This window comes from Panthera onca, chromosome D2 (assembly GCF_046562875.1).
Source record: "Panthera onca isolate mPanOnc1 chromosome D2, mPanOnc1 haplotype 2, whole genome shotgun sequence".
NCBI lineage: Eukaryota > Metazoa > Chordata > Mammalia > Carnivora > Felidae > Panthera > Panthera onca.
The window spans coordinates 34,259,853-34,283,239 of record NC_138349.1 but is presented as its reverse complement, the minus strand read 5'-3'; the positions used below and the strand labels follow the sequence as shown (position 1 = coordinate 34,283,239).

The window sequence follows — 23,387 nt, the reverse complement described above, 5'->3', positions numbered from 1 at the left end:
CCGGTTCATCAAATGTGGAAACACTGGCCCAAACTGTGGTTCCCAAATTTGGCTGTGTACCAGCCCTTCTAGGGTAAGGCAGTGCTCTGTACTTCTAGCAAACTCCATTCCTGGGTTTCAGAATCACTCACCTAGTCTAGAGGCTGTGGCAGGTTTGGCAGGATTCAGGGCCAGCAACAACTCCCTTTTTTCCAGTCCCTCCCAACCCCACTGCCCTGAGGCCGATGGCGGCACTTTAACAAGGGAAGGAGCTGAGTAGAAGCCCAGGCCTCTGCACCTAGGTGCAGGTGAGGCACCTAGGCCAGAGTCAGTCACCCTGTGGCTACAAGGAGCAGGCAAACTAGCCTAATGCCTGACATGCAGGCAATGCTCAATAATTATTTCTAGAATAAGTGACTATAACCTGTAACCTGACCAATTCTCCTGTTCATTCAGTCCTCAAGGGTCTGAATCTGTGGTTGTCTGCTTGTACAGTTTAGAGCAACTCCCAGGCTCTGGCTCTGTCCCTGGTCCATTGGAATCAAGGTAGTAGTTTTCTGTTACTCATTCATTCATTCTTTCATTCATTCATCAAGAACTTGGACCTAACAAGGAAAGGGAGACAGAATAACAGTGATTAAGAATTTGGAGCTAGGCAAGGCTGACTAATTTCGGACTCATCCTTGTACTAGAGGCCAGGTACAGGTTGTTTTACTTCTCTGAGCCTCAGTTTCCTCATCTGTAAAATGGGGATTATGACAGCTACTACCTAACAGTATTGTAAGGATCAAAAGGATGATGTGATAAGTGCTTAACAGTTACTTTTTATTATTTCAGACACTACTCTAGAAAAAGGAATCAAAAGAAAGCATGTGACCCCAGGCCAGTACTGGCAGGGAAAGCTGGTCTGAACTCATGCACAGTCTAAATCACAGGAAGGTGGGATATCTATGCAAGGATATGGGTAGGTACCCACTTCCATTTCTGTGCAATCAATTGTGCAAAGTTCTTAAAACCAGTCCTTTCTCTTACGTACATGAAACAACTCCCTCCCCAACGTCAGTGCTGTATATACCAAAAGTCTGCTTGGAAAATCATTTTTTATTTTCAGGGTTAGACCAGAAGCAAACTTCAGCTATAGCTGAATTCTCATAAAATCCAATTAGTGGAAACTGAATAAAGGTTTTAAAGGTCTCATAAAATATTTCATTATAAAATTTTTTTGAATGTTCATTTATTTTTGAGACAGACAGAGACAGAGCTTGAGCGGGAGAGGGGCAGAGAGAGAGAGGGAGACACAGAATCCGCAGCAGGCTCCAGGCTCTGAGCTGTCAGCACAGAACCCGATGTGGGGCTCGAACCCACGAGCTGTGAGATCATGACCTGAGCTGAAGTTGGACGCTCAACCCACTGAGCCACCCAAGCGCCCCCATACTTTTAATACTTTTACGTCTCCTAGTGACAAGACTTCCTGCTGACATTGCCACATGTAATCATGGCCATGGGATTTGTTGAAGTGGCCCAGCTGTGGTTGGTCAGGAGGGATGGACAGCCCACGGGTTGAGGCAGGCTTTCTTTCCTTTTTTTTGTTTTTTAAAGTTTATTTATTTTGAGAGAGAGAGAGAGAGAGAGAGAGAGAGAGAATGCAAGGGAGCAAGCAGGGGAGGGGCAGAGAGAGAGAGGGAGAGAGAGAGAGAATCCCAAGCAGGCTCCAGGCTGTCAGCACAGAGCCCTTGTGTTCCATCACACAGTGAGATCATGACCTGAGGCAAAATCAAGAGTGAGTCAGATGCTTAACCTTAACCGACTGAGCCACCCAGGTGCCCCAAGGCTTTCTGATTGGAGTAGCTTCTCAGGCTGTGTAGATATCTAAACCAGAGGCCAGTGTTACTGTGGAACAGGATTCTCAGTTCAGTTCTTTTTAGTTCCATATTTTCAGTGGCGTGGCAAAAGTATGAAAAGATCACAATTGGTTTGGGCTGGCTGGGTCTGGGTATTGGAAAAGCTGAACCCCAGAGTTTTGGGGAGGCCAGTGAAGTAGGTGCCACAGTCCTGCTGATGTCTGTCAACATCTCATGAGTAAGTAAAGGTGGGCCAAAGCTTTGGAGAAAGACGCCCAGAGAGACTGAAAGAGAAAGGCATTTCATAATGACAAGAGCTATAATTATCTTCTAATTGCACTTGGAGGACCATCTCTTAGGAGAGGAAGCTTTACAACTTGTAAGTCATTTGCAAGGTTATTGGACTACCTTCAGCGATGTATCAATTAATGTATTCATCTGACAAATAATTGCTAATGCTTATGTGTGTCCGACACTGCTCCGGGCACTGGGAGTACTCCATGCCTTTCATGGGGCTTACATCTGAGTGGACGGAATGTGCAGTGTATCAGATGGTGTTTAGTGTGATGAAGAAGACTGAAGGGGAAGAGAGGAGAAAATGACAAGATGAGAGAGAGAGAGGCAGAGTGTGTGTGTATGTGTACGTGTGTATAAATATTTGTGTGCTGGTTTAGGTAGGGTTTTTGTTTAAAGGTTTGTTTTCGGGTCTGTTTTATAATGAAATATCTTAGGGGCGGCTGGGTGGCTCAGTCAGTTGGGCGTCCGACTTCGGCTCAGGTCATGATCTCACCGTCCGTGGGTTTGAGCCCCGCATCGGACTCTGTGCTGACAGCTTGGAGCCTGGAGCCTGCTTTGGTTTCTGTGTCTCCCTCTCTCTCTGCCCCTAACCCACTCGCATTCTGTCTCTGTCTCTCTCAAAAATAAATAAACATTACAAAAAATTTTTTTAAGTATTAAAAGTATGAGGACAAGGTCTCTTGTATATGAGGGAATGAAAATTTCTCATAAGCCTTACCATACTGCTTCACCATATTAATTTCATTCCAAACTACAGTATCTGTTTTTATTAATAAAAAACAAAAACAAAAAACAAAACAAAAAAAACACCCCACAAACCTTTGTTCAGGGAGTTTGTATATTTCACAATCCAAACTTGTCTTTTTTTTTTTTTTTTCTGAATTCTGTAGCCCCTACTACCACTCTGTGTGTGTGTGTGTGTGTGTGTGTGTGTAGCTCCAGACTCCCACATGCACCTCCCCAACTCTGGGAGACAACTGGGACTTGCCTCACTTCTCTCTCCCTGAACTGCAGCCTGGAATGCTCTCCAGGCATTAAGTTGGGCACTCAAAGGGCTCATTTCATTTATGTCCTCTTTCTTGGGGTCATTATCCAGTCCAGTATCTGAAACCATGGTTACATATGTTTTATCTATTTTTTTGGTGTATCAGGTGAGTATGTAGATCTGGTCCCTGTTATGTTATCTTAGCACGAGCAGAACTTCCAAACTATGGTCACTTTAAGGATAAGACTTCTGAGGCCCAGAGGGGTTAAGTCACTTGGCCGAGGTCATCAGTACTCACCAGTAGAGCGGAGTCTCAAAGCAGCCTCTGTCTGGCTCCCAAATCTCAGCTTTTATGCACTATGAGTTGCTACCTTCCTGTGAATTCAGGAGTAAGCTCCACGTCTCTCTACAAAAAGGCATGAGCTTTGGGACTGGCGTTTGTTTCCCTTGTGACTTGATCCCTTTGTGTTCTGACTCCTTTGCAGCTTAAACCCAAGTTGGAACCAGAGAGCTGTACAGAGAGCTGGGTTCGACAGATTCCACATCAATGGCTCGTTACTAGTGGGCTAACTGTCCAATGCAAGGTGCTTTAGATACTATTCGTGTATTAGTATCGTGAACTTACTTGCTCATTCATCCAACAAACACTTACTGAGAGCTTATTATGTGCTAGGCACTAAGCTAAGCGCTGGTGTTACAGTGGTGAACCAGACAGGTGTGGAGCTTACTGTCTAGTAGGGAAAGGCCGCGTGAATAACAAAACAGATATGGACGTGTCAGATGGTGGTGAGCGCTGAGCTAGGCAAAGCAGGAATGCGGGCCAGCACATATTTTTGAGTACTTATCTAAAACCCAACATAAATGTCCACACACCCAGCTGGGCTCCCTCCACCATTCCCACACCCACACAAGCTTGCTAGTAAGCAGGGCTCTGAGGAAATGAAGCAGGGCAGTGAGATGGAAAGCAACGGTAGGCGCTGCTCTAGATTGGAGGGTCTGAGATGCTGAGGCCGAATGACAAGATTTCACATCTACTGCAGTTAGAAGGAAAGAGTATTCCATGCAGAGTGAACAGCAAATTCAAAAGCCTGAAATGGTAACTCTTTTTCCTCCTTGGCATGCGTGCATGTGCACGCACACACACACACACACACACACACGCATACACACACACACACATCTGAAAACCTGTAAACACCTTTCATTCCTACATTTCCAGGCTCCTGAAGCCGATTCTTCTTTAGGAACTCAGGTGAAGCGACAGCAGGGCCAGGATGCCAAGGGATCAGGGTCCCAGCCTCAAATCTCATCTCCACCACTCAAGGTTACTGTGAAGAGCACATGAGATGAGATATGCTCTCCAAATTTCTTGTGTCCACTGTAGAACATGAGCATCAGTGACTTACTATTCAATAGTATAAAATTGCCTGCTTAAAAGTGTTACATAGGGAGGGACTGCCAATACTCTGGTAATGACTGTCCTTCTTTTTTTTTTTTTTTTTTGCAAAATTAGAAAGAAAAATTACTTCCATTCTGGATAAAAGTTAATCAATAATTGCATCCACATTTTGGTTCCTGCAGGTGGTTCACGGTTTTCAGTATAATGTGAAAGTCCAGAACACAGGCCTGGACATAAATGCTCACTCTGACACATGACTGCTGTGTGACCTTGAGCAGATTACCAAGCCTCTTTGGGGAAAAAGAGGGTGTCTGTGAGGATTAAGTAGCATAGTGCACTCAAAGGGCTTGGCATAGCCCTTGGCACTCCCTAAGATTTCACTAAGCTACAGCGGTATTGGCTGTCTGCAGAGGGAACTCCAATTTTTCAGCGGCTGGGAAAATCCTTCCACTCTGACATTTCGGCTAAAAATAATTTCATTTTCATCACGTGATCAAGAGGCATTTCTGGCTCTTCTCTCACCCTCATTCAGCCTGGATGGCTGGCTGGATGACTATGGAGGGGGGGGGGGGGGCGGGGGGAAGAACAGAGTCTGCACTGAACAGCCCAGCCGGCTCCCAGTGCCTGAGGAGGGATGTTGCTGATGCAGCAGCGCTATGCTTGCATGACCTGGACCCTGCAGTCTGCTGTGGGTGTGGGCACAGTGCACAGGCAAACCTAGGCAGTCCAGTGCTGTTTGTTTCCAGGCCCCAGGCAGCAGATGCAAAGTGAGAGCCCTGTTTGCACAACCTGTTTCCATGGCAACAGGAATGTCAACAGGCAAGGGATTCCTTAAGCTGGTAGAAAAATCCTCTGCCCCCACCCTGCACATCCAAGTGAAAGAAAGTTCCCACACTGAGCAGTGAGCAGATCCCCGAAGGCCAAATTTTTAGTAAAAAAGCCAAGAAAAAAATCTGGGACCAAAGTACACAAATAGTTTGGACAAACATACAGCTTATTCCCAGATGGGTTTAATTTTTTTTTTTTTCTCTAGTGTACTTACGGGCAAATTTGACCAAGGTGTATGCATTGTTTAGTTGGTGACAGCAAGGTCAAAGTTCACAATTCCTGGCTGATGGTGGAGAAGCATGAAGCTTAGCACAGTAAGCTAAGTAAGCATTATCATTCGCACTGTTCATTCCAAAGCAGACTCGGGGTCGGCTTTCACTGGAGGATGGTCAACAACTATGCAGCGAAATTTGTAGGACACACAACTAATCTCCCAATTAAAAAGACCTTCCCGGCAATTCCTATCAAAATAACACGAGCATTCTTCACAGAGCTAGAACAAACAATCCTAAAATTTGTATGGAATCAGAAAAGACCCTGAATAGCCAAAGCAATCTCGAAAAAGAAAACCAAAGCTGGAGGCATCACAATTCCAGACTTCAAGCTGTATTACAAAGCTGTAATCATCAAGACAGTATGGTACTGGCACAAAAACAGACACTCAGATCAGTCCAAGTAGTAGGACCAGAACCTGCAAAGTATATTTATGTAGCTTAAGAAAAAAATGCATCAGTCATAAGGGGCATTGGTCAGCAACTGAACACGAAAAAAAGGATCTCATCAAAGGTGAACATGTATAGTACCTATCAAAGCACTGTCCAGGGGGTAAATGTCTGTCCAGGATCTCTTAGCCTGACACCATTAAGTAGAAGACTCCAGTCATTAGGGTGACTATCTAATTTACCATCCAAACCAAGTCACTGTTGACAGCAAAAGAGGTGTTATTAACCCTTGTGCTAGGACAATAAACCAGGACTGTTCCAAGCAAGTCAGGACATAAGGTCACTGCACTTCAACTAATTCTTTCTGGTTTATGCCTCTCATTACAGCCTTCTACTTATACCAAATGTGCTTAAGGCTAAGGTATTCATTTTTTTTCAACGTTTTTTATTTATTGTTGGGACAGAGAGACACAGAGCATGAACGGGGGAGGGTCAGAGAGAGAGGGAGACACAGAATCGGAAACAGGCTCCAGGCTCCGAGCCATCAGCCCAGAGCCTGACGCGGGGCTCGAACTCACGGACCGCGAGATCGTGACCTGGCTGAAGTCGGACGCTTAACCGACTGCGCCACCCAGGCGCCCCTAAGGTTTTCATTTTTATTATTTTTTAAATTTTATTTTATTTTAAGTTTATTTTGAGAGAGAGATTGAGTGCATGGGAGCGAGTGCGAGTAGGGGAGGGGCAGAGAGACAGAGAGAGGGAGAGAGAGAATCCCAAGCAGGCTCCATGCCGTCAGCACAGAGCCTAATGCAGGGCTCAATCCCACAAACCATGAGATAATGACCTGAGCCAAAACTAAAAGTTGGACACTTAGCCGACTGAGCCACCTAGGCACCCCTAAGACATATTTTTAAATGTATTGACATTTCTAAAAACTTGGATGCTTCTTACAATTGATAAGGGCATTTAATACCAGGCTCCTTCCCCACCCCAAACCTGTTATTAATTTAATAATACATCTATGGTCAATGATATCTTATAATCAAGGATACAGAGTAATTTGGCTTTCCATGCAGGATGACACAAAGGAGAATTCATTAATCAGAGAATGTCCTCCCACCACGCATTTATTTCCACTGGAAAATAACACGTAAATAACTTGGTTTTAAGCACTGGTTTCTTGTAAGCTTGGTTAGTTTGAATTGGTAACCTAAGACTGGTTTCTGAGTCTGTAAGGCCAAAGTCCAGATCAAGGGCTGGGGCGAATTTACTGAGGTCATTCTGTCCCATACAGACCTGTTTTAGAAATCCCCAAGCTTTAGTCAGGGGACAACCCTCAGTCCCACCATGGGCACCGTCGTGACCCTTCCCATTTGAAACTAGTAAAGGCGACAGGAATCTGACTTAGATCTGTTGAGTTTAAAAGGCCAGTAAGACATTAAAATGAAAGTGGGGCTGCAAGGAGAACTTGAATGGTCACACATAAGTGGAAGAAGAAATGATTTTGCTTGTGTTTAATATAGCTACCGTTCAGATAAACCACCCGGGGTAGGAAGTGACTAAGTACAGTCAACAAAGATGTTTTAGGAATGTAAATAGATTTCACAACAAGTGCCAAATTGGATACAGTAATGGTGGCTTAGTGTTTGCAGCCTCTTAGGAATACAGTAGTTCCCCCTTTATGCATTAGGATATGTGCCAAGACCCCTGGTGGATGCCCAAAACCGCAGATAGTACCAAACCCTACATACGTACATACATACCTATGATAAAGTTTAACTTATAAACTAGACATAGTAAGAAATTAACAACAACTAATAATAAAATAGAATAATTATAACAACATACTGAATGAGTTATGTGAATATGGTTTCTCTCCCTCTCTAAATATATTGTACTGTACTCACCCTTTTATGCATGATGATGTGAAATGATAAAATGCCTAAGTGATGAGATGAAGTGAGGTGAATGATGTAGGCACAGCGACGTAGCGTTAGGCTACTATTGACCTTCTGACACTATTTCAGAAGAAGGATCATCTGCTTCTGCACCTCAGTTGACCATGGATAACAGAAACCACAGGTAAGAGGGGACTACTATACAGAAGTTTGGGAAAAGCAATGTGATCATTAATCACATCTGATATTGGCTCAGAAAGTTGTGTGCATGGGGGGTGGGGGGAGGACATGGAACTGAAGCACGATTATATTGCAAATATCATAAAATGTTATTAACGATACGTTCCTTCAACAAAATAAACAATGGTAATGTAATACGTAAAATGAGAAAAATAGTTGAAATCAACTTACTTATTTTGTCCAATCGTCTCAAAATCTTTTACAACAACTGTAAGGGAAGATGAAGAGTCGAGTGGTATACCCCTCAAGTCAAACTCCAAAATCTGTCCATGGAAAGGTTATAAAAACAGAAAGTTGTTTAAAAGGGTCAGGAAGTATAGTATAATAAGACATACAGACACTAAATCACTAAATGTCATTATCTTAACCAATGTCAGTCTTGTGAATCATCAATTCTATAGTGAGTAGAAGTGACCAAATTCCAAACCTGGAGGCTGCTGAGAGCTGTGGGAAGGCAAACCAGACAGCCTCAGAGGACCTGGGGGTGACCTCTGGCTTCCCATTTTCTAGGCTCTGTGACTATGGGCAAGTCATCAAACCCATCTCAGAGTCAGAGAATTTACCACAATTGGTTACAAAAATAAAATAAAATGAAAATGCTTTCTTCATTGATTGTTTTTAAGTTATTTGCTTTTCCTAGTCATATTATTATCAAAGAGATAGATAATCTAAAAAAACATTTTCTAAAATGCATCAGCCTTTTATTTTAGGCTTGATTAGTCTGCACCACCATGATTAGTCTGCAATCAGATGAGACTTTCATCTTAAGGCAATAAATTGCTGTCTAATGGCAAACACAAAAAAATATTTTAACATAACACCGCTGATGTTTTTGATTGATCGTGTAACATATGAATTAAATAAAGCAGAGCCTACTGAAGATTTGATTCTCCTTGTACTGGGTTTGGAGTGGGTGGTGAATGTGTCAGAGCTCATATTAGAATCCTAACCCTAATAGGTTTGGGGTTAGCATTTCATTTGAGTTAGATTTCCGTTATAAAACTAGAGTTGGGAAGTTTACTTGATAAATACAATTGCAATTAGAAAAATATACATGTTAGTTGGGGAGCCTGGGTGGCTCAGTCGGTTGAGCGTCCAACTTTGGCTCAGGTCATGATCTCACGGTGTGTGAGTTCTAGCCCCACGTCGGGCTCTGTGCTGACAGCTCGGAGCCTGGAGCCTGCTTCAGATCCTGTGTCTCCCTTTCTCTCTATCCCTCCCCTGCTCACACTCTTTCTCTCTCTCAAAAATAAACAAATAAACATTTAAAAAAAAATACATGTTAGAAACAAAACGGGGTGAGACGGATGATACCCTGCAGAGGATGTCTGCTCACGTGACCATTTCCACCTCTGCCATCAGCTACATGGATTGACCAGATATAAAGAAGCATGTGAGAATTACTCAAAACTGGAAGCACTACATGCATACATAATGTACTTTCAATTTGTTTTATTCTTGGAGATCTGTGTGAGGTGCTAGGATCCACACACAGCATCCACCGGGACCAACCAGACTGGCCTCTTGCTTTCACGGACCTGGTAGTCCAGCTGGCTGGGTTCTGGGTTCCAGTGAAACTGCAGAGAAGAAGAACTGCCTTTCAACTTTCTGCTTCTCAGAAAGGCATTAAAAATACAGTTCATCTTCACCTCATTCAATGAAAAGGTATGGATTTATTTTAGTTTCGGGACTAGGAGAGGAGGGGAATTTACAGTTGGTGGAGGAGAAGTCTTCACAGCCTGGTGACTTAGTGACAATAACAAAGACATTTATCGCTACGCTTATCCAGGAAAGTTTGACCAGCTTTTGGGAAAAACAATGGGGCTGATGATCATCTTTTAAAAAATTAGTCAGCATAGGAAAATCTACCCAGTGGAAAGAATGAAAACTTTCACATATCTATATATCTATTCAACACTGAACTGCTTATAAAATAGATACAAAGTCAACACTGGGGGAAGTAAATATATTATAGCCCTTCCATAGAATGTTGCATAGTGTTGGGGCGCCTGGGTGGCTCAGTCGGTTAAGCATCCGACTTCAGCTCAGGTCACGATCTCACGGTCCGTGAGTTCGAGCCCCGCGTCAGGCTCTGGGCTGATGGCTCAGAGCCTGGAGCCTGCTTCAGATTCTGTGTCTCCTTCTCTCTCTGCCCCTCCCCCATTCATGCTCTGTCTCTCTCTGTCTCAAAAATAAATAAAAACGTTAAAAAAAAATTAAAAAAAAAAAAAGAATGTTGCCTAGTGTTAAAGATACTTCTGAATGGAATGATACGGTATATGCTTAGGATATAATAGTAAGAAAAAAATAGGAGAGGAAGCTGTATCTGCTATATGTCAAGACATCATATTTTATTAATTTATTTATAAATAATAATTACTTATACATTACAATATACTTATTCAATAAACATTTATTGCTATATCCCAAATGTTAACAGTAATTGCTTCTGGATAGTGGGTCCAAAGGTAAATTTTTTTGTTTATCTAAAGCTTTCAAAATGTCTACATTAAGGATATTCTACTTTATCAGCATAAAACACAGTAAATGTCATTAGTCAGACACACAGTGTCATGTAATGTACTCTTGGTTAGTCACGTGCAGATACATTTTTAAATATGGAGCTTTCCCTCCGCGACTCTGGAGATGATCTAAGCCCACCCCTTGCTCTACAGATGTGCCCCAGATATGTAACATAACTGGACCGAGGTCACACAGCAAGCTCAAAGCTGCTCCCGGCTAGAACATAAGTTTCCTACTCCCTTTCCAGACTTCGCTTACACCACTACTATATAGGAGATGTCATTGTGGTATGTCCCCTTGAACTGTTCTGCTATCTCTATGGCCACAAAGAGAGATAGAGTGGTGGGGGATGCAATGTGGAGATTCTTCTTTCAAAGGGAAAAGCTAACCTTTGACCGAAGATAGGACAATCAGATGTGGCTTATCCACTGAAACAATGTTAAAAAAAAAAAAAAAAAAAATGAAGTTACCTCATTCCATACAGGGTTGAGTTCATTGTCAACTTTCTTTGTTTTCTTTTTCTCATCTGCAAATAAAAAATAAGAAATATCAATTAATTAGAAATATTTCTAGAACTTGTCCATTCATTCGTCCATTCAAAGAGCATTCCCTTGAGGGCCAACCGTGTGCTTGCATTTCCCCATTCATCAGCCTAGAGTGAGGACGACAAGAGTCAAGGTTCTCCAAACTGAATGGCATTTTTTGACCTAAAACATTTCTCCCACCCCAGGTCTACGAGATGTTGGGGAATGAAGGACTCATAATCATGGAAATGCCATGATCCCCTGAATCTCCCTCACCAGTTCCTATAGACCAAGGTTACCCAGGGCCTCTGTGTCTCCAGTGTGTTGCAGAAAGAAGCCAACAAAGCTAACCTTTGCCAAAAGGTGTCACCATTTTATAGATGTGGCTACTGAGACTGAGACTCAAAGGAACTGAGAAATGTGTCTGAGCTAATACATGGCACTGGTTCTTATACAACCTGCAATTTCCTCTCTGACACCCATGCTGCCTCTGCATGTGATAAGACCCCACAGCTTAAAGACTGAGCTGGACTCCCTCCCATAGGCCTCGGCACAAGGTAATTAGTAGATGAACACTTTCTATGACCTGCAAAGAATGTAAGGTTTCCTTTACAACAGGCTCACCTTTTCTGAAGACACGGGTTTTCTCTCTGAGTGTCTGAGACCTTCCTGTGTGAATAAATGTTCCTCCAGCTAGTGTTCAAAGTTTCCTTAGAGAAGTCCAAAGCACAGAGAGGCGTCTGTTGGATCTCTAAGTCCCCAAATACTCATCAAAATAAAAGCTAGTGTTTGAGTACCGAATGTTTTGGAGGCATGAGCTATCCGTTTTCAGGGGGAGAAAAATAAAACAAGTTCTCTTCCTGTGTGAATTCTTTACCATCATATAGAACATTCATCACGCTTCTGACACCAGATGTATGGTGGGGCGTTCCCCAGCCAAGAAATTTTCTGTGACACCAGCTGGGTGTTTTACAATTTAACTCAATGATGATACTATGTACCTGGAGACAGCGTCCCGCAGGTTAAGGGCTCAGAGGACAATAGCAAGTCCACGCTGTCACCTGTGCTTCTGACCTAGCAGGCTATAAATCTGAGGTTCCTATAACCCCCGTACTGGGTTCAATTAACTGGCTCGAGCAGCTCACAGAACTCAGGAAAACATTTATGTTTACTAGTTTACTAAAGGATAGGACAGAGGGTACAGATGAACAGCCAGATGACGAGATACATAAGATAAGGTCTGGGAATGTCCTGTGTACAGGAGCTTCTGTCCCCATGGAGCTGGAGTACCTCAACCTCCCGGTACATGGATGTGCTCATCACACACCTGGAACCCCATACTTCTGGGATTTTTGATGGAGGCTTCCTCACATAGGCAAGATCAAGTATTAACTCTATTTCCAGTCTCTTTCTCCAGTCTAGAGAAGCCGGGAGGAGGTGGGGGCAGAGCCAAAAATGCCAAGCTTCTTATCACGGCTTGGTCTTCCTGGTGATCAGTTCCCATCCAGGAGCCACCCAGGAGCCCACCCAGAGTGATCTCATTAGAACAAAAGATGCTCCTACTCTTCTCACTTAAGAATTTATAAGGGTTTTAGCTCAGTGCCAGAAAGTGGTGGGGGAAAGGAGCAGAGACCAACATACATATTTTTTTCTCATCTCGTATCATCTAACCTCTTAAAAAACCCCAGGAGATATGTATAATAATTTTCATCCCCCTTTTGGAGCTAAGGAAACCGAGAAGTTAAGTGGCATATTCAAAGTCCCAGTTGGTAAGTGGCAGGGATAGCAGCCTCACATTGGTGGCCACACTGGGAACCACTTCCCAGTTACCCCTCTGCTGCTATGGAACGTAGGAGGTAGTGGGTTCCGTTCAGCTGAGTGTCATGTTGTGAAGGGTCCCAGCAGATGCCAGTTGTGGGACTAACCACCTCATTCTTCCAAGACCTCAGCATAGACAAAGCATGAATCATCACCCTTACTCTGCTAAGCATTAACTTTTCCACTTGAGCAGCATCCAGAGCCCAACTGGCTTCCCTTTTTAAACTTCAGCATGACCCTGCTCATAGGCTCATGCTGGGGCCTGTACTGATGTGTTCTAACTGTGGTCTCTATGTGGCCTACAGAGCGCCTCCCTGCATATGACTCTGATATCACCTAGAAGCTGTCCTGTCCCTCCCACATTTCCCTACTGACCCCACCTGCCCCTCCCATCATCTGATGAAAAGCCTCCCAATTTTCCTCTCTGGTTGCCAGACAAGCAAGTACTTTTGAGAGTAAGACGGGCCAGGCAAAGTTTAAACTGACAGAACGGGACACATGGCTTCTTTGCACAATTGGAGCAGCCTGTTCTATATAACCATCTACAGGTGCCAGAAATTACATTCCTTTGTTTTTTTTTTAATGTTTTTTTTATTTATTTACTTTTGAGAGACAGAGAGAAAGCACAAGGGTGGGGAGGACAGAGAGTGACAGGGATACACAGAATCTGAAACGGCCAGCCTGATGCGGGGCTCGAACTCACGGACCATGAGATCGTGACCTGAGCCGAAGTTCAACACTTAACCAACTGAGCCACCCAGGCGCCCCGGAAGTACATTCTACTACAGTGTCTCTAAGTCGTTCCGATAGCCCTGCAAGGGTAACATTCTCATCCCCTTTTTGTAGACAAATAATTGAGAGAAGCTGGTTAACTTGTCTAAGGTCACACAGCAAATAAAAAAAGAGAGTCAGAAACAACCTACGTCTCCTTGGCTCCAAAACCCGAGTGTGTGTTCACTATCACACCACAGTGTCTCAATGGAAGCTGTCAGAAACACTGGATAAAGAAAATGCATGAATATCATATGAGTGACGGGCTTGACGTCCTGAGCAGTGGCCACAGGAAAGTCCAAGGTCAGACTTCAGAGTATCCTGAGACTCTCTAAGACTATTTGCTCCAACATGCAAAATGTGACATCTGTGAGTTTTTCTGGGGAGACAGTTTATTCCCTCATCAGATTCTCAAATGAGTTCATGACCTTCACCAAAGTTAAAAATTCCTGACTTCGACAAGCATGAAATGGTACCATTAATATCCCTCCAGCTCACCACCACGCTTGCTGCCATAACCAGGCCTGGCGGGTGGAGAACTGAGTCAGGAAAGAGTGACTCTGGACCCTGGGACCACAGCAGATCTTCAAGATAAAAGATGGACAATTTTAAGAGGCCATAGCAGAGTAAGTAAAGCAAGGAGAAAGCAGCAAATCATTTATAGAAATTGGGTACGGGGGCTTGAGGCAGAATGTGGGTCCCTGATGGATGGTATTGAAGGAAAATCTCAGTCTCCAAGTCCCAAGATTCCAGGCAGGGAGCTAAAGCAAGGACAAGGGCTCCAGAGAGGCTGTGGAAAGAGCCAGTACTTGTCCAGTTGAGCTGAATCCCAAGCCTGGTTACTGGCCTGGGAATCAGCATACAAGAAGAAATGCTGCACTGGGAGATTTTGGTGCTGAGCCTGGTACTGATCTCCCTCCCCTTCCCCACAGGGGCAGGACTGTCCCAAAGTGAGCAGTTGGGGGGCGTGAAAAAGGGAGTGCCACTCGCTCATTCATTCATCTTCCAACATTTATTAAGCACCTGCTGTGTGCCAGGAACTGGGGAAACAGAAGAGTACAAGATAGTTCTTGGTCTTAAAACGTTCCACAAAAGGAGGTCATGGCCTATAGCATAGAAGACCCAAATTAATCTTGATGACTATTTTCAGCACACAGCAAAAAAGCCCACCATGCTCTTGTCTGCTTCATTCTCAGGTTGGAGCTTCCTGCTGCCAGAGGGGGATAATGGGAATAAAGCCTGCCCAGGTCAGGCAAAGGGAGCTCGTAGCCCAGCCCATGGAAAGGGTCCACTAAGTGAGTTCTTCCACCAGCAGTAAAGCATTTCCTCATTCTTCTATCCAACAAATATTTTTGAAGTATCACTGGCCCAGACACTGAGCTGGACGCTGTGGGAGATACAAAGGTACCCAAGATATAGTTCTTGCCCTCAGGTGCTCCAGCAGGGAGCTAGATGTGGCCACGGGGGACTGATATAGAAAGAAGGCGGCAGTTGCCATCAGAGGGGGGTACAAATGAAAAGGGGAGGTGAATTCAGGCTGAGGGCACCAGATAAGGCCTCAGAGAGGAAGCAGAGGCTGAGCTGGGGTTTGAGAGACAAGGATGGATTGGAAACGTGGAGCTGGGAAGAAAAGGTCATTCCAGGTGGGGGCAAAAGGGTGAGTGGGTCAGTCACAGGGGAGAGAGAACCAGTCATGTTTGGGGACACTGCACACTTGGCATTCGTGGCTGCACAGTGTGTGCGAGAGTGAGTGTGAGAGTAGGGGAGGACCCTGTGGGAGGGAGGATACTGCCCTCCATTTGATTGGAGCCAAGGGAATATGGAAGGGAGCAGAGGCAACCAGGCCATGTGGGAAGGTTATGGTCACACTGTGCAGCCACGAATGCCAAGCTAAGCTTCATTTGGCGGATACAAGCCACTTAGTAAAGAGGGTGTTAGACACTGGGCTTTATGGCTTCAAGAGGTTCATAATCCCATGAGAAAAACCAAGTTGCATAACAACTCTTCCAATATATGCTCCTGAACACATGATTCCATTGTGTATTGACGAACAAAGGGAACCAGCCAAATCCTGGCAGGTGCAGGTTGACCAGGGCCAGGTGGGACTGTTCAAGTGGAACGTGAGGCCACTTCAAACACTTGCATTAATGTCAAGGATGCCACTCGATAGGGGGCGCTCTCTTCTGGCCAAGCGTGTGCTAAATCCTGCCCATAGGTCATTCCATTTAACTTTCTCAGCAAACCCACGCATCTCGAATTTGCAGATGAGCAAAATGAGCCCAGAATGGTTAAGTAAGTTGCCCAAGATCACAGAGCTAGGAAGAAACACTCTAACTCAGGACTAGTTTAATTCTATAGGCCATGTATTCAACTGCTGTTTCTTGCTTCTCCCTGGTCAATAAGCAAAGATTATATGCTAACATTGGCTCCTATCCTTCTGGAGAAACCCAGCTCGACCTCTTCTAAAAAAGGAGACTCTATTTTTTATCAGAATGTGTGCACATTATATTTTATTGAAAACCTATTCACACATAAATGTCAGCCAAAAAAAACAAAGATAAATTTCTTCCTGTCTCTCTCTCTCTCTCTCTTTCTTTTTACTTTAGAGAGAGAGAGTGTGTGCAAGAGCGAGTGTGAGAGTACGGGAAACAGGCAGACGGAGGGAAAGAGAAAATGCCAAGCAGGCTCTACGCTCAGCAAGGAGCTGGACTCAGGGCTCAATCCCTCGATCCTGGGATCATGACCTGACTCGAAATCAAGAGTGGGACACTGAGCTGACTGAGCCACCCAGGCGCCCCAATAAATTTCTTTCTTACCAACAGCCACAGAGTCACATATTTATATTATTTAATTATTCAATTCCACCACATTTTTTTTTAAAGGTCTAAATTGCAGAGCCAGATCATCAGATTAAATTACAGGAAGCTCTTTTCCCCTTTTCCACATCACCTACCTCCCCCTGTTCTCATCTCTAATTTTATTAAGATGACAGTTTCCTCCTACGGAAAGGAATTAAATACTTTCAACCCAGAACATAACAACGGATTCAAAAGCAGAATACGCTCTGGACCATGACTCAAGGCATTCTTTGGGACATTTCCTGTTTTTTGATAAGTCACGCCTGCCTGCTTCTCTCTCAGTTCGCTGAAGGTCACCGCTGCAGTAATTAACCTGCATGCCAACCTCTGAATACGGTTTCCCCGAGAACTGAGCAAACACTCCTTGCCAAGCCGCCTCGCCCTCCTGCACGGAAACATTTCCTCTGCTGCGGGCCTATCACACCACATGCCATGCTGGGCTCTCCGGGACGGGATGAGGCGCCACCATGACTCCTAAGACCGGACTGCTACATTTGTGCTGAGAGGGCCGGTTCATTTCATGTGTCACTTGTCGAGGCTATGGTGCCACTTGTTTGGTCAAACTCTAGTCCAGAAGTCGCTGCGAAGGTATTTCATAGATGTGATTAACATTTACAACCAATTGTCTTTATGTGAAAGAGTTTGTTCTCCATCAGGTGGATGTGCCCCATCCAAACAGCTGAAGGCCTTAGAGTAAAAACTGAGGTTTCCAAGGGAAGATGGAATTCTGTCTTGGGGCTGTGACATAGAATTCCTACCTGTTTCCAGCCTGCAGGACTGCCCCTCAAATCTCAGATTTGCCGGACTCTATAATCACATGAGCCAATTTCTTAAAATAAGTCTCTCAGTCTCTCTGTCAACACACACACACACACATACACACACAGACACACACACACACACACACACCCTACTGGTTCCATTTCTCTGGAGAATTCTACTACAATGAGTACCACCAGGTGCCCATGGAAATAATAGCATCTACAATGGTAACACTTTTTCGGTACTTCCAAAGACATGCCATCTCACTGATCCTCATACTCCTTCAGGGCAAAGTGCAGGACTTGGCCCAGCTCTTCTTAATGTTTCTTTATTTTTGAGAGAGTGAGAGACAGAGCGTGAGCAGGGAAGGGACAGAGAGAGAGAGAGAGAGAGAGAGAGACAAACTCTGCAACAGGCTCCAGGCTCTGAGTTGTCAGCACAGAGCCTGATTCAGGGCTTGAAATCACAAACCGTGAGAGCATGACCTGAGCTGAAGTCGGACGCTCAACCGACTGAGCCACCCAGGCCCAGCTCTTCTGACTGGACTTTCAAATCAGTGAACTTCTCCAATTCTTTGAGATTTGATCTCAGAGAGACATAGGCTCAACCACTGAGCTCAGAATCCCTCTTGTAAACACCGGGGAATTTAGACTAGATGATCTCTAAGTCTGCCTCCAGGTCTAGTGGAACATGTGATTTATGAAGCCCCCCCAGTCCTCCCTAGCTAGATTTCTGTGTCTTATGACATGGCCCCAGGAGAAGTGGTAGCTGAGAAGCTACCTCAGCTTTTTGGTAGGCAAAGTAGATTAACAAGATCTCTAGGTCCAGCCATGCATCTAAACTTGACCTCCCATTGAGAAATACTTCTTCATCTTCTCTGGCTCCTGGGTTGTGGCCACTTTTGTCTTGAGAAACATTCATAGACAAATGGAGAGTCACCCGCTAGTTGGCCTAGAATATCACAGACCTCCTGAAGCCATCCAATCATGGCTAACGGTTACTAAGTGCTCTGAACTAGTCATTGTTTCCGGAGCTTTCTATAGATTGTCTCACTAATCTTTACAACTACCCTAAAAGGTAATAAGCTTCCCCAATTACAAAAGGAGAAACCAAGACAAGAGAAGTTAAGCAATTTATCAGAGGTCACACAGCTATTAAGTGGTGGAGCTGGGATTCAGACTCTGGCAGACAGGACCCAGAACAATCTTATGAGGATTAAGACCAGACGGTGACTCTTTGAAGGCTGGGACTGTATTTTACTAGTGTTGGTATTCCTCTCAGCGTAATCGTTCCATGATTTGAGTGCATTTGACTTCGTAAGCTCATGTATTATTACTAGGGTTGCTTTAATGATTAAGTGAGAAAACGAATACAGAGTGCTCAGCACAGGGCCCAGCATACAGGAAGCATTGAACCAGGAGCTTTTATTTTGTATTAAGGCACCTGGGCAGCACCCCTTGTATGCCCCAAGGGCACTCCCAGGCTGTGGAGCCCGCCCTGGAGGGCAGGGCCCAGCGACCAGAGGAAGCGCCCAGTGACGCTAGGCCCAGCCTTGGTGTAGCAGTTCTCCCACGTGGCTGGGTTCCAGACCTCCGAGGCCCGCCCGGGACAGCTGCCAGACGGGCAGCGACCGCTCCTCCCTGGCAGTCAGTCTGGCAGCCACGAGCATCTGGGAGAATTTCCACCATAAGCAGAGAGGTCAGAGAAGGCTCTGGGAAGGGCCAGCAGGAGATTCCTCCCACCCTCAGGACGTAGAGGGACCTGGGGGGAGCACAGAGACATGTGGCCCATCCAGGTCTACCTGGCTAAATGCGGATCTCTGACTTTTTGTTTATGAGTAATTGTTTTATATATTTGGGGGCTCCGGTATTCGGCACATAGACATTTATAATTGTTAGCTCTTCCTGATGGATAGACCCTGTAATTATTATATAATGCCCTTCTTCATCTCTTGTTACAGCCTTTAATTTAAAGTCTAGTTTGTCTGATATAAGTATGGCTACTCCAGCTTTCTTTTGGCTTCCAGTAGCATGATAAATAGTTCTCCATACCCTCACTCTCAATCTAAAGGTGTCCTCAGATCTCAAATGAGTCTCTTGTAGACAGCAAATAGATGGGTCTTGTTTTTTTATCCATTCTGATACCCTATGTCTTTTAGTTGGCGCATTTAATCCATTTACATGCAGTGTTATTATAGAAAGATACGGGTTTAGAGTCATTGTGATGTCTGTATGTTTTATGCTTGTAGTGATATCTCTGGTACTTTATCTCACAGGATCCCCCTTAGGATTTCTTGTAGGGCTGGTTTAGTGGTGACAAATTCCTTCAGTTTTTGTTTGTTTGGGAAGACCTTTATCTCTCCTTCTATTCTAAATGACAGACTTGCTGGATAAAGGATTCTTGGCTGCATATTTTTTCTGTTTAGCACACTGAAGATATCGTGCCAAGCCTTTCTGGCCTGCCAAGTTTCAAAGGAGAGATCAGTCACGAGTCTTATAGGTCTCCCTTTATATGTGAGGGCACGTTTATCCCTTGCTGCTTTCAGAATTTTCTCTTTATCCTTGTATTTTGCCAGTTTCACTATGATATGTCGTGCAGAAGATCGATTCAAGTTACGTCTGAAGGGAGTTCTCTGTGCCTCTTGGATTTCAATGCCTTTTTCCTTCCCCAGTTCAGGGAAGTTCTCAGCTATAATTTCTTCAAGTACCCCTTCAGCACCTTTCCCTCTCTCTTCCTCCTCTGGGATACCAATTATGCATATATTATTTCTTTTTAGTGTATCACTTAGTTCTCTAATTTTTCCCTCATACTCCTGGATTTTTTTATCTCTCTTTCTCTCAGCTTCCTCTTTTTCCATAACTTTATCTTCTAGTTCACCTATTCTCTCCTCTGCCTCTTCAATCCGAGCTGTCGTCGTTTCCATTTTGTTTTGCATTTCGTTTAAAGCGTTTTTCAGCTCCTCGTGACTGTTCCTTAGTCCCTTGATCTCTGTGGCAAGAGATTCTCTGCTGTCCTGTATACTGTTTTCAAGCCCAGCGATTAATTTTATGACTATTATTCTAAATTCACTTTCTGTTATATTATTTCAATCCTTTTTGATCAGTTCATTGGCTGTTGTTATTTCCTGGAGATTCTTCTGAGGGGAATTCTTCCGTTTGGTCATTTTGGATAGTCCCTGGAGTGGTGAGGACCTGCAGGGCACTTCCCCTGTGCTGTGGTGTATAACTGGAGTTGGTGGGCGGGGCCGCAGTCCGACCTGATGTCTGCCCCCAGCCCACCGCTGGGGCCACAGTCAGATGTCTGACTTTTTGTGTCTCCACCCTGGCTGCCCTACTGCTCCAGGCTATGTTGTCAAACGAGTTCTGGGGAAAGGCATTTATTTTGGCCAAACGGCAACTATGATAAAAAGCAAAGCTGTTTGGTACATTTCTGACATAGTCACTGATATTGCTGATAAACAGAAAGGCCCAAACAAAAAGGCAGGCGGGATTACCACTCTGCTTTCCATAGCCTGTGCCCCCACCGGCCTCTTGAGATGTCCTGACAGGCATTTGAGCTCTTGAATCAAAACCAAATCCTCCAAGGGAACTGCGGTGAAGCCCAATCGATCTGGACAACCCCATACAGGATCTTCTTCCTAAAAGCGGCCCCTGGGGTGGGAATGCAAGCTGGTGCAGCCACTCTGGAAAACAGTATGGAGGTTCCTCAAAAAACTAAAAATAGAACTACCCTGCGACCCTGCAATTGCCCTACTAGGTATTTATCCAAAGGATATAGGTGTGCTGTTTCGAAGGCACACATGCACCCCCATGTTTATAGCAGCACTATCAACAATAGCCAAAGGATGGAAAGAGCCCAAATGTCCATTGATGGATGAATGGATAAAGAAGACATGGTATTTATATACAATGGAGTATTACTCGGCAATCAAAAAGAGTGAAATCTTGCCATTTGCAACTACGTGGATGGAACTGGACGGTATTATGCTAAGTGAAATTAGTCAGTCAGAGAAAGACAAATACCATATGACTTCATTTATATGAGGACTTTAAGAGACAAAACAGATGAACATAAGGGAGGGGGACAAAACAGAAGAGACTCATAGATATGGAGATCAAACTGAGGATTACTGGAGGGGTTGTGGGAGGGGGGATGGGCTAAATGGGTAAGGGGCATTAAGGAATCTACTCCTGAAATCATTGTTGCACTACAGGCTAACTAATTTGGATGTAAATTAAAAAAAAAAAAAAAAAGCTGCCCCTGGGGGTGGTTGTGTTCCAGCTCTGCCATCTGCCAGGGCTGCAGGTGGAGAGATACCAGGTCGGCCAGGCACCTGGATTAGCTGCCTTGGTAGAAGACCGAACTGTGTGCCTCTTGGGCTTGTCTGTTTATTTTGCATGTGAACATCTACTCCCATGCCCAGCACTTTGAACACATTCACGTCTAATTCTTACAACAGAGGTATCAGTATTGCCATTTTACGGATGAGGAAACTGAGGTTCAGTGATGTTAAGCGACTTGCCGGAGACCACACAGCTAGTGGGTGGCAGAACTGAGCTGCAGCCCCAAGCCTGCCTCATTTCCAGACCTGTACTTTTAACCTCCACCGAGGGCTGAGGATGTCAAGTGACCTGCTGTATATTTTCACCACTTACCAGCCGTGTGACTTTGAGCTGGCTCTCCAGATCTCTGTATCTACATTTTGTTATTAATAAGTATTGGTACCAGATGCCCAGGAATAATAACTCCCATCCATAGGGCTCATAGTATACCAGGCACTCTTCTAAGGGCTTGGTATATGTTACTTGTTACTATTATCTTTATTTTGAGTCATAATAAAATCAAGTAGCTTGTTCAGGGTCACCTGCTACTAAGAAACAAAGCCAGAATTTGAATGCTGGTCTCCTGGCTCCTAGCTTTTTAACCTCTCCTTCCTTTGCCTGGTATGTTTCTGAGACAATTTGCTAGAGAATGAATGAAGGCTGGTACTGGGCAAATTCGCTTCAAATCCAGCTTGAGGTGGAAAGTTCCTAGAGTTTCAGAAGGGCCTCTCAATGCCTGGGTACCCTGTAGAAGAGGATGAAGAAGTCCCCGGCACGGCTGTACTGAAGATCAGATGAGAAAGCCTGAGGCTGTCTAGGACACAGGAGACATTCCTTTGTGTTGGATCAGAATCAGAATCACAAACTACCACCATCAAACAATATAAAGAGGATCATGTTCCTCTGCTTTCCTTGATTCCAAGAGCAAGAGAAAACAAAAGTCACAGAAAAGAACTCTGAAAGTAAGCAGAAAGCACTGAGTCAAAATCTTAATAATTCAATTCCATCCCTTCTAAGCAACGAGCTTCTAGCTGTGCTTTGCTGAAGCTGAGGTCTTGGTGTCCCATAGTAAATAACCTCTTTCAATGGGATTTTTGCCATTGCCAGTCGTTTAATCCACTGTCCCCAGTGTTCCTTCCTAAACTGGGTCTGGCTTTGACATCTGGGCTCTTTAGCAAACTAGGCTGATCAGTCACCACAGGTACAAGGTAGAGCTGGGAATTGGGACTGTCTGGGATGGGGATGGAAGTAGACTTAGCCCAGAGAGATGAAGCACAAAGAAAGCCAGACACGCACACAGCAGTGGGAGACAACATAGAACTTAGTCTCAGTGCCCCGGGAGGAGGCCCTTCCTCAAGCTATGTCATACAGGGGACGCCACCATAATGTGTCCAGCACACTGGGACAAACCAGAGGAGCCCCAGACAAGGGTCTGGAGCCCCAGAGAAGGTCTCTGAGGTCAGAAGTGTGAGGCCCCAAGGCACCAATGTCCCAGGCCCTGGCACTGCTCTGGCTACCTGCCCCAGGGCTGACTCTAGCCAAGGAAATACAATGGGAAGGCGAGAGCGCCTGGATGCCAAGCAGAGGGGTCTGAACCTTGAGCCTCTCTGTGCATTACCCCAGGGTGGGCCGGACACTTGGCCAAGACCCAGACTCTCACATGGGCTGTTACAGTCTCAG

At 44.7% G+C, this 23,387-nt stretch overlaps 1 protein-coding gene across 3 annotated transcripts in view; it reads right to left on the bottom strand.

The window, feature by feature from the left end:
- MYOF (myoferlin) overlaps window positions 1–23,387 on the bottom strand; it is a 154,013-nt gene that overhangs the window by 117,062 nt on the left and 13,564 nt on the right. For all 3 annotated transcript variants that reach the window (XM_060642008.3, XM_060642009.3, XM_060642010.3), the window contains exons 2-3: window positions 11,123–11,178; window positions 8,301–8,392 (exon numbers count right to left, since the gene is read on the bottom strand). In XM_060642008.3, the coding sequence (XP_060497991.2) occupies window positions 8,301–8,392; window positions 11,123–11,178 (148 nt within the window). The remainder of the gene's footprint in view (window positions 1–8,300; window positions 8,393–11,122; window positions 11,179–23,387) is intronic.